The following is a 12,261-nucleotide window of genomic DNA, read 5'->3' as shown; positions in this document are numbered from 1 at the left end:
ATTTTAGATTCCTTCTCATTAAAGGTAAATTTGAATCATATTATTGCTAGTCCATTTCCTCATCCTTTAGCGTATATAATATCATTTGTTAAAAAAAAAAATATACGTCGAAATTGTAGGTCGTTTTCTAATTTTAGAAATAGAAGTTTTATTCTTTCTTTTATTCATAACAACGATTTTTGTTATCTTCCTTTATGTTATAGATAAGAACAGTATAATCAGACTCTCGAATACCCTTATAAAAATGATTTAGCAAATATAATTTCATAAGAATTTTTGTAAATTAACTTGATTATGTAGCTTTTGAAAGGGAAAATGTCAAAAATGTTTCTTCTTGTTCAAAATTAACTTGACTAATTGAAGGGGTGTGACTTGTAAGGAGTCCGGATCCCCCCGGATCCTCTTTGTGCAGATTTCAAAAATCAGTGAATTGTGTCCGTTCATCATACATTGTGCGGTAAAAAATTATTTTAAATATTTTTATTTAAAAATAAACATAATCAATATTTGATAAAAACTTATCGCTTGATAACATGATTTACGGATCTTCATAATCCTTATCAAAAGAATCTGGAGATGATCCTGTTGGGCTTGTGAGACCGTTGAGGACGTGATTTGAACGGGTGGGGGCCGCTACTCACCCGTGGGATTTGAAGTTGAACAAAGATGTACAACAGTCACGCAGTTTGGTTGGTCCGTTGGTGGTGCGTCCTATTCCTCAGTGCGCGCCACTTGTACCAACTTGTTTTTGTGCCACTTGTCTCCTAAATTTAGTTCCAAATAAAATTAAGAGAGTATTAAGAAAATATATATCGAAAATTCAATTGAAATTTTAAAAGATTGTAAAGGAGTTATATATTTTTCATAGATTATGTAAATTTGAGCGAATTTCCTTCAATATATCTTATTATTTATAAGCATGTTGGTCGATGGAATGTAAAACTTTCATTTTAGTGTTGGAATATGCTGAGAAATAAAAGCGAGAGGATACTATTTTTTCCATTTCAATGTCCAGTTATGAATCGAGCAAAAATGTTTTTATTTTACAACAATCCATTTGCATAATTTACTTAAGAATAGTATTTTGATTTTAGCAAGATAAGGCTTTTTAGCTAAAATGATAGCTGAGATTGGCATAAATCCTCACTTGATCCTGGAGATTTAAAAATTGTTAGAATTGGTCCATGAGTTTGTCTACCATCAATTATTTTGGCTATTCTACAAATGCTTTTTATTAAATAAGGAGAAAATGACAATATAACCTTAATTTTTTGTCAAATTATATTGGCTTATTGTTTATTAAATTGAGGGTATTTTTATCATTTTGGTCCTTATTTAACAGGGATTTTTCACGAAATACAAAAATGATTCACGGTGGACAAATTTAGGGACCACTTCTATTGATTTTAAATCTCAATGATCAAAGTGAAGAGTTATACACATCTCAGATACCAATTTTAACTAAAATGCCCAAAGATAATCCAATAAAAATTGCATTATACGAGTAGTGTATAATTTAAAACATTCTTCTCGTGCATTCAAGGTCTCGAATTTGATTCATGATAAATGATGGGCTGATATCGTTTTCGTGACTGCGACATCTTGGCATGTCTTTGTCCTTCCAGGTATCATATTCCAAGGGGGCCAAAATTTTTTATTACACTTGATTAATTAAGCAATAAGATAGCCTAATCACATTCACATGCATTGATAATTTCGATTAGAAGTTAGCCATATGGAACTGCAATAAGCATGAATACTGTTGCCTTTTTAGTTGCAATTGTATAACTATTTGCCAGATCTAAATTAGTTGTATAATTACCACACAAAAAAAACGATTAAATTAGCACCAAATTATTACAGCCTGAATTATGCTATTATTTGCTGTAAAGTTTAAACTTTCCAATTATTTTCATTTCGGGCATGAGTGTGAAAACTGAAAACTGTCCAAAACAAACAAGAAAATAAACAGAAAATAACAAACAAAAAAAGATAAGAAAGGACAAAGCCCGTGCGACCGACAATTTATGTCATCAGCGTCCACTAATTTGCTACTGGGGCCAAGTCAGTTAGTTATGTATTTATTTATTTATTTAAAGAGTGATGTTTTCCACATATTTTTTTTTATAATCTTTTTCACATTTCAATTTCAGTGATCAGATCAATTGAATTGAAAATGATCAAATAATATAAATTAATAGAGTACGTGTAAAAAGTAACAATGATTGTGTGGATAGCACTATCCTAAATAAAATGCTCGTACCATAAAAAGAAACTAATAAACAAATGAATATTAACATAAAAGATAAGAGTAAGAGCTAAAAGAATGGATAAATTTTTATTGTACTAGGAAAACAGTTCAATACATCAAGTGTTATAATATAAGTGGTTGAAAATATTTTTTTTAAGTACCCATTACTTGTATTATAACATTTGATGTACCAGACCATATTTCCTGCATACTGAAAAATCTCTCTTAAGAATGACAATGAGTCGAAGCGGTAATGGTATGTCATTAACTAAAATTTGACTTTAAAATAGAAAATATGATTGTAAATGCTCTAAAGAACCAATTCGATCGAACCAACTAATCGAATGACACAACTCGCAATGGCTGAATTTTATGATAGTTTGTGCTAAACTGCTCAGAAATAAACTTATATATGTCGCAAGTTACATGACATTTTTTCATGCACTTAGGCTAACAAGGTTGATAAGATGCTAAGAAAGATAAAATAAAAATCAAACTTATTAGGCCCAAACTGCCCAAACCAAATTGTCAAATATTGGCTCGGCTTTGGTTTTGGGTAATTCAAGGCCAATATGTACCATGCAAATCCCTCACAATTTTCTTTTCTTTTCTTTTTGGTATAACCCTTATACTGTCAAATGACATTACAATCCACTTATATTGTAATGCGTTTTTATGAGTCGGCTCTACAACTTGCACTCTATTACAATTTACAGAAGATGATCTTATCCAGATCTCACCCGCCCAGCTGAATTCCTCTCCCAATTCCAGGTAATTCCTTTGCTACTTCTCTCATTTTCGGTTTCAATTCAATGCCCGATGCGGACTTCAGTTAATCTGTAAGTTTTTTCGCAGTCGAAAATAGCACAATTTCAAAACTACGAGTTGTAGCACGTTGTTACGACATTGCCAACTTCGATGACACCTATGCTTTTGCCGATAACCAGCTCCGAGTAAGTCATGATGCCGACCGGACTTTGAAGAAGAAGGAAGAAGAAGGATCCGGATGGATGCCATCGGAGAGGATCCTATTCCATAATTTACAACATACCTACAACACTACTTTCAAATACTCATAAGAATTCACAGGTGACAGGTCCGTCAACCACCACTTGCACTTTGTCAACCAAAAATTTTTCAGCATCATGCACGTAATTAATTAAGTCGAATTTGTTCCCTTGGCTTAAAATTCATGTCAATGATGAATCGATGAGAGTCACAATCGAGTAAATTATTCTTTTGGATTTAAGTCACGCGTACTACATGTTGAGTAGCGAAAAATTAATTAAATTGATTATGTACGTTAGCAGTTATCTGGTAAGAAAGTCGCACTTCGCTTTTAAACCAGATTAGTATACGTAGTAACATGTCTGCAACTACACAAAGACAAGGAAGTTGGCCGTGGAATAAAGACAGCAGCAAATTGCTGCGCACACAATTGATTCTACTCCAAAAACAAGGCTCTCCTACCCTTGGATCTTCCATGCATAACCAAGTTCCCTCTCATCAATGCCACCTTTTTCTCATTGTTCTAATAAATTAATTAAATCATAATCCAAATTTGTCCCTTCTAATACGAGAGATTTTTCAGTGTGCTCGAAAAACGGGCACATACGTCATATATGTCATTATATAAGTGGATAAACATTTTGAAAAAAAAAAAACAGGTTCGTTTCAATGTGCTTTTAAAATTATTAAAAGTGCTTTTAAAATTATTAAAAGTGCTTTCATAAAAAATGTTTCTGGGTTACATAAGCACTTAAAGTGTTTCATGCAAGAAACACCAATTATGTGCTTCTTGTAAGAAATGCTTCAAGTGTTTTTTTTTTCTTTAGAATTTACTTACATTTTTACTAAATATTGGTTCTAAAAATATTTTCACAAAAAACAGTTCAGTTATTTAAAGCAGTTCTAAATGAGTCCTACTTCACTTCACTTGTATAATAACATATGGCATATAACACTCGAGCACATTAAAAAAAAAATTTGTCTTTTAATGCACACCCTGGCATTAAATTTTATAACTTTCACACACGCGATTCTCTCTATATATACCTAGCATGTACAACTTCTATTTCAAAAAACAAAAAAAAATCAGCTAAAGAATACTCTAAACCCTAGTTTTAGAAATCATAGTTCGAACCATCTTTCATATTTTGTATCAACAAAGTCTTAGAGTTCGAATGTCCGCTATCTCTAACTTACTTTTTAACAACAAAAAGATTTGTTACGATATGATTATGGCGAAGTTCCCGACGGTTGATCAGTGCACGTCAGATGGACGGGAAAAGCACACGGTGGTTGCCGACATGGACGGGACTTTGCTTAGAGGCCGAAGCTCCTTCCCTTACTTTGCTAGTATTGCCTTTGAAGTTGGTGGGATTCTGAGGCTCCTATTCTTGCTTTTAGTTACACCACTAGCCGGACTCCTCTACTACTTTGTCTCGGAATCAGCCGGAATCTAAGTTCTCATCTTTGCAACGTTTGCCGGCGTTAGGGTTTCAGAGATCGAGTCCGTGGCCAGAGCCGTGCTGCCAAAGTTTTACTCGAGCGATTTGCACCCCAAGTCTTGGCGCGTTCTCTCTGCATGCGAAAAGAGATGTATTCTTACTGCAAATCCGAGGATCATGGTGGAGCCTTTCTTGAAGGATTTTCTTGGATTCGACACGGTTCTGGGGACGGAAGTGGCGACTTATAAGGGTAAGGCTACTGGGTTTGTTTCCCCACCTGGTGTGCTTGTGGGAAAGAAGAAGGCAGATGCTCTTAAGAAGGCTTTTGGAGATGTCCAGCCAGAGATTGCGCTTGGTGATAAGCACACTGACATTCCTTTCATGAAATTATGCAAGGTTCGACGATTTTCATGCTAGCTTTTCGTTTTAATTAATACTATTTTTGTTTTAATTTTAACTCTCAATCATATATGCAAATTCACTAATATTGTTTGGGCCTAAAATATTATTGCTGGGCCGAGCAGCAGGATGCGCTCGGCCCAAGGTGATGACAAATAATATGGGCCGAATAATAAGGCCCGGGCCAGCTGGCAGGGTCAGCCAAATCCTAAAAAGTCCAGATAAATAGAAAGGTCGAGGAAGTCCTGGTACAACTAGGATTCTCGACCAGCAAGGAATGAAGTCCCGAGAAGAAGGAAAATTCAGAATCCCAGTGGGAGTAGGTTTGTTCGAGGAAGAGGCGAAGTGGGACAAGGACTCCCAATCCAAATCGGAGTCGGATTCAAGGAATGGGGCACTATAAATACAAGAAATCATGCAAACGGAAAGGGAGCTTGAACTCAGCATACAATTGCCCTGCGCAAAACCTCTCAATCACCTTGAGATTTTTCCTTTTCTTTTTCCTGCCGACACACCTTCAGTTTGGATAAACAGCACTGTGGAAGCAACCGGCGAGCACCTTCAGTTTGGATAAACAGCACTGCTGCCGCAGGATCAGCCGACCAAGAAGCATCTTCAGTTTGGATAAACAGCACTGCGTCGAGGCCGACCGATTATCTATCCAAGTCTCGGTCGAGGAAGGTTTTCGAACCTTTGTTGGCAGAGGTCACCTTACTAAGCTTTCTCGGCATAGTTAGGTGTTACGAATTACATTGCTCGGCGTACTGGTTGCCGAGTGGTTTTATGATTGGATACTCACAGGTGAGTTTCAGGGTTCGGCATTCCGACGGCCGAACTACGTTTACCATCAAGACATATATCACGTTCGAGTACCTGTGCCCATACACCTTGGTCTCGATTCGACGTGCTTATACTCTCACGAATATAATCACAGTGACCGAATCGGGCTCGGACGATTTGTGAACTCCGCAGAAGTAGCAGCCTTGTCTTCAGGCTGTAGAACCCAGAGACCGAGAGTGTTCCTTCCTCGGTCGCAATCGCAAGTTAAAGAAGTCCGCAACGCGCTCAAAGCTACATCAACAGATTTTACTCCTTGGCCAGGCTCGGCCGACGAGTTGGCACGCCCCGCATTCGACCGAAGGACGTAGTTAGCTTATTAGTTACTCGGCCTGCGCGCCACGTAGGTTTTGTAATTTTTAGGATCAACAAATATATTCTAAGATATTGCATGCAATAAGACATTTATACAATTATACTATTTTTATTTTAATTAGAGTCGTCTAACTAAATTTAATTAAAACATGTAAACATGAAAAATTGTTGCAGGAGGGTTACATGGTGCCAGCAAAACCAGAAGTGGAAGCAGTAACAAATGACAAGCTACCAAAGCCCATAATCTTCCACGACGGCCGTCTTGTCCAAAAGCCAACACCTCTCGTGGCGCTCCTCACCCTCCTCTGGCTCCCCATCGGCTTCTTCCTCGCCTGCCTCCGTATCTCAGCCAGGGCACTCATCCCCATGTCGCTTGTCTACCATGCCTTCTGGGCCCTCGGCGTTCGCGTCACAGTTAAGGGCACCCCACCACCAGCCCCCCAAAAATCCACGGGCCACACCGACGTCCTCTACATCTGTTCTCACCGCACCTTCCTCGATCCCATCTTCCTCTCCACCGCCCTCGGCCGTCCCATTCTCGCCGTCACCTACTCCGTCTCCCGCCTCTCCGAGTTCATCTCCCTAATCAAGACCGTCCGCCTCAACCGCGACCGGGCCCTCGATGCCGCCATGATCAAGAAGCTTCTAGAAGAGGGTGACCTGTCAATCTGTCCGGAAGGCACCACGTGCCGGGAACCCTTCCTCCTGAGATTCTCCGCACTTTTCGCGGAGCTGACGGACGAGCTGGTCCCGGTGGCGATAGTCAACAAAATGAACATGTTTCACGGGACCACCGCATGTGGGTGGAAGGGGATGGACTCATTCTACTTCTTCATGAACCCGAGCCCGGCGTACGAGGTGACGTTTCTGAACAAGATGCCGGCGGAGCTGACGTGTGGGGCCGGGAAGTCGAGCCATGAGGTGGTGAATTATATACAGAGGGTTATAGCGGCCAACCTTTCGTATGAATACACCGGGTTCACCAGGAAGGATAAGTACTGGGCTCTTGCCGGAAATGATGGGACCGTGACTAAGAAGCCGTTGCTTCACCCCAGTAAAGTCATGGGCTGCTAGCTTTATATTTTGGGAATTATTTTTCTAAAGTTTTTAGAACTTTGATTAACTTAGCTTATATTTGGGGAAAAGCCTTATTTAAGTATACTTTTTATAGCCTGGTTAAATGTTTATGTAGAAATACATGGCATGGGAAAAGTAGAATGTTTATCAAGAAGAAATTATGTATTTGTATTTCCCTATTCTTTGTTTAGAATAATATCAATTAATGAAATATTTCTTACTTACAAAAAATTGTTAGAAGCATACTATTTTATTGAAAAAATAAAACACCTACAAAATGCTTCCCAAAAGAACATTTATCAAAATAAAGTTGAAATTCCCGCACCGGCGATATCTTTTGAATAAGAAAAAAGTATGTCAAAATTTCATTTTAAATTCAAGTACTTTTTAATTTTTCTGTCAAACGCTCTAACAACGCTTACAATTAGTCATTCTGACACTTTCAAACATATACAATTTCGACATTAGAGGTGTTGTTATTAGTACTAAAAAAAATTCTTCTACAAATATTATTTTATACGTCAATAACACCATCCTTTTAAAAATGAAAAAACTAAAATATGCAAGTGAAGGTCCAATGGCTATGATAGATTCAATCTACAGGCCAACGAATGGTCACAATAGATCTAAAACAGACTAAGCGAGTCCTACGTGTTTGTAAAATGGTTGCAAAGCATGAGCATATTGTTTCCCCGCATTTGTCTGCCTCCTCTTCCTCTTCCTCTTCCTCCTCCCACTTCAATCTCTCCCTCTCTCTCTCTCCCTCTGCGATCAAAATCATGAAATCCTCGCATTGATTTTGTTTCCAACTTAATTAAGCGTCGAAGAAGAATTAGTTAATCATAATTAACAATGGACTCGACGACGATTTCACATCTTTCACACGGATCGATTTCGTCGAGCATCGGAGACTCGTGGGAACTTGAAGGCAATCTTCCGCTCAAAGATCGCCTCAAGGCCTTTAAAACCAACCAGTTCGACCCCAATGTCTACGTCACCACCAAATGCCACACCATGAGTGAGAAGGTCCCCAATCTCTCTCCCTCTCTCCCTCTCTTGATTTTCATATTTTTCAAGAAAATAATGCACGGGAATCTTCACAAATTCGGAAAAACAAAATGGGATTTTCGTAATTATGCATTTAATCGTGTTCACTAATAGTTTTAGTGATGCATGGTGAAGAATTTAGAGCTAGTTCTCAATAATTTATTTACGGAACTATTTGCCTAATGAGATAGACTTACATGAAATGGGTTCATCGGCACCATAGCGTTCAAAACCATTTGTATATGTGGAGTGTATTAGTGGTTTGGGACGCTGTGGTAGCGGTGAACACGTTCCACCTAAGTCCAAATCCTACAGCACAACAAACAGGGTCTTACAGTTTATGGGTTGGAGATGATGACAGGAAATAAAGCATCTTCACTCTTACCTTGTTGACCTAAAAAAGGCGTCTGCAGAAGAAATGCGTAAAAGTGTTTACGCTAATTATCCGGCATTTATCCGGTGAGTGAGCATAATTTTCTTTGAATGTAATGACGATGATTTTTTAGTAGACGTGAATTAGGCCAGTTGCTTAATCATGAGGGTATTTCCAATTTCCTCAACCCTTATATTGGAACTTTAGAATTTTCATAACATATTACACCATGAAAGTGTTTGTATTGGTTCATTTGCAGTACATCGAGGGAAATCACTGAACTTGAGGGACAACTCCTTTCCATGAGAAATCTACTTTCTAGTCAGGCAACTTTAGTTCATGGTTTATCTGATGGAACTCGAGTTGATTCATTGTCCACTGGCAACGAAGATTTAAACGACGAAGACATATTAGTAGAAAGTAAGGAACTTTCTGAGATTGAGAACTGGTCAGGAGAATTCGAGGACACCCTCGAGGTTCTATTGGCTGAAAGAAGAGTGGATGAAGCGTTAACTGCCTTGGACGAAGGGGAACGCGTAGTGCAACAAGCTAAAGACAGGAATAAATTGACCCCAGCTGCATTCTTGTCACTGCAGACTACCATCACTGAACAGAGGCAAAAATTGATGGATCAGCTGGCGGAGACAATGAGCCAACCTTCCACGCGCATCGTTGAGCTTCGCCCAGCTGTTCTAGCTCTCAAAAAGCTCGGGGATGGTCCCCGTTCACACACGTTGCTGCTCAATGCTCACCATCAAAAGTTGAAGTCTAATATGCAAGGTCTTAGCTTATCTAGCACTTCATATGGAGGAGCATATATCGCTGCGCTTTCTCAACTGGTCTTCTCAAGCATTGCGCAAGCGGCAAGTGACTCCCTGGCAGTTTTCAGTGAGGAGCCCGCTTATACATCTGAACTTGTCACTTGGGCAGTCAAACAGACCGAGGCTTTTGCTCAGCTCCTCAAAAGGCATGTTCTGGCTTCATCAGCAGCTGCCGGGAGTCTAAGAGTTGCCGCAGAATGTGTTCATATATGTTTGGGACACTGTTCGCTATTAGAAGATCGCGGGTTGTGCCTCTCTCCTGTCTTATTGAAACACTTTAGGCCATTCCTTGAGCAGGCATTGTACTCCAACTTGAAAAGAATTGAACAGAGCAGTGCTGCATTAGCTGCTGCTGATGATTGGATGCTTCTTTATCCACCGGTAGGCTCACGCCTTATGGGTTCGACTTCATCTCTTACTACTATGAGCCAAAACCAGCCAAAGCTTTCAAGCAGTGCTCACAGATTCAGTTCAATGGTTCAGGTGATCATTTATCTCACTTTTACTTTAATACTTCTTCTGAGATTTCCAACTTAATTCAATTTGTCACAATCACGGCGTTAGGAAAACGGGATGGCATAATTTTGACTATGCAGATAGTTTCTGAACTACTAATTTGTGCTAATAATATCTAATGGATTTAGGAACTTCTTGAGGATGTGGTGCCGCTTGAGACCCTGCAGTTGGATGGTCCGGCATTAGAAGGCATTTTACAAGCGTTCAACTCGTATGTAACTATACTGATGAATGCAGTGCCTGGTTCAGCGGAGACTGAGGAGAACTTGGAAGGGTCAGGACATAAACTTGTTAGGATGGCGGAGACAGAAGCTCAACAGCTAGCTTTGCTAGCAAACGCATCATTGTTAGCAGACGAGTTGCTACCACGAGCTGCTATGAAGCTTTTGCCCCTGCAGCAGGGTCAGCAGGCTAATAAACCAATGGAAACCCCTAAAAGATCTTCGGACAGAGGAAATCGTGTCCCAGAACCTAGTAGGGAATGGAAGAGGAGGCTTCAGCGCTCGGTCGAGCAATTGAGAGACAGCTTCTGCAGACTACATGCCCTTGATCTCATCTTCACAGAAGATGGGGACACGCGTCTCAACGCGCAAATGTACACTAGCATGGACGGAAACCTAGACCCCGAATGGTTCCCATCTCCGATACTTCAGGAACTTTTCGCAAAATTGACAACCTTGGCGAACCTTGCAACGGATATTTTTGTGGGGAGGGAAAGGTTTGCGACTATCCTACTAATGAGACTGACTGAGACTGTGATCTTGTGGCTTTCAGATGACCAGAACTTCTGGGCAGAAATTGAAGGGCCAAAGCCATTAGGCCCTCTCGGCCTTCAACAGGTATAAACATACATGAGAACAAAAGTAGCTTAATTGACTAAGAGTGTTCAGCCCCTCACCTAAGTCCCAAGTTTGATTCCCCCTTCCCCCAATATCGCTTGTGAACAATTCTTTATTTAATTTGTATGCAGTTCTATTTGGATATGGAGTTTGTGTTGCTTTTCACATCGCAAGGCCGGTACCTTTCCCGAAATCTGCATCAAGTTATAAAGAACATCATTGCTCGAGCCATCGATGCAGTGACTGCTACCGGAATAGATCCATACAGGTATGCATAAGAGAAAGATTCTAAACAAACTGGCTATCTATATAATTACATCGTCTGATGAGAAAAGTTGAACATAATCTTATTTGTGACGAGATTGATAGGCATATAGTTGTAAACAACAGGTGACACCTCGGAATCTCTTTAGGGACTTGGAATCAAATGGCACCATTGTAAATTAGCATTGGTCAGTGTAACCCTAACGATAAAACTATTTCTTTTGGGCAGTGTTTTGCCGGAAGATGACTGGTTTGCCGAAGTAGCTCAAATAGCAATAAAGATGCTGACAGGGAAGGCCAACTTCTCGAACGTGGAACAAGATGTCACGAGCCCTAATCAATCTGCAAGATCTTCTCATGGAAGTGAGACCGGTTTTTCTCAGCACTACAGAGAGTAATTATATTCATTCAGATTCTACATTAACAACAATAAAACAGATATTTTTTATTATTTTATTGGTGGTCATTTTTCCAATTAACACATCTTATGATGTTTACCGATTTGAAGGCGTTGGAGAATAAAAACCTACATCGGGAATATGACAAAAGATATACAGTTAAAATGCGAGAGATTTCACTTCTAATATCACCAAAGTTTTTTGTGATAAAACTCAACACTTACTAATAAATTTACCAAATTAGTTTTCTCATAAACGATTATGGCCCTTCCAAACAAGCTTTAGGTGTGGAAAAGAACATTAGATGGATAAAGTAGCAGAAAATTTTCAATAGGTTGCCAGATTACGTGAGACTTGAAAGCAACGGAATACTATACCATCTCTCGAATGGCGGATCCATAGAGCTACTATAATTATAAGATATAAGAAGTAAAGAAAGAAGCCTACTTCGATTATGTTCATCTTCCTTTCGTACGTTCATGATATTGCTTTCGCATGGCTCTTAAAGGCTCAACTAAATGAACTCTAATGGATTTATCTGGCTCCATGTGATTTTTGGGAGAGTAATCAACTGTACACGTAGTTTGGACGTTAGGATGTATTTAATTGAAAATTTGAGAGATTGTAATTCTTTTAATGAATTTATGGGTATTCAATCAAGATTTTAAGTGATT

The 12,261-nt window shown here is 39.2% G+C and overlaps 1 protein-coding gene and 1 pseudogene across 1 annotated transcript; both read left to right on the top strand.

Annotated features, from left to right (window-relative positions):
• Positions 1-4,485: 4,485 nt before the first annotated feature.
• Positions 4,486-7,326, top strand: LOC137736510 (glycerol-3-phosphate acyltransferase RAM2-like; annotated as a pseudogene).
• Positions 7,327-7,964: 638 nt separating this feature from the next.
• LOC137738250 (exocyst complex component EXO84A) lies at positions 7,965-11,719 on the top strand. The gene is made up of 6 exons (XM_068477880.1): positions 7,965-8,355; positions 8,738-8,835; positions 9,009-10,053; positions 10,215-10,925; positions 11,057-11,193; positions 11,419-11,719. Exons 1-6 carry the CDS (start codon positions 8,182-8,184, stop codon positions 11,585-11,587), a joined length of 2,334 nt encoding a protein of 777 aa, XP_068333981.1. The 5' UTR covers positions 7,965-8,181; the 3' UTR covers positions 11,588-11,719.
• Positions 11,720-12,261: the final 542 nt, after the last annotated feature.

Source organism: Pyrus communis, chromosome 6 (genome assembly GCF_963583255.1).
Source record: "Pyrus communis chromosome 6, drPyrComm1.1, whole genome shotgun sequence".
NCBI classification, from domain to species: domain Eukaryota; kingdom Viridiplantae; phylum Streptophyta; class Magnoliopsida; order Rosales; family Rosaceae; genus Pyrus; species Pyrus communis.
The sequence above is the reverse complement of the archived record's forward strand: the minus strand, read 5'-3'. Positions and strand labels throughout refer to the sequence as shown.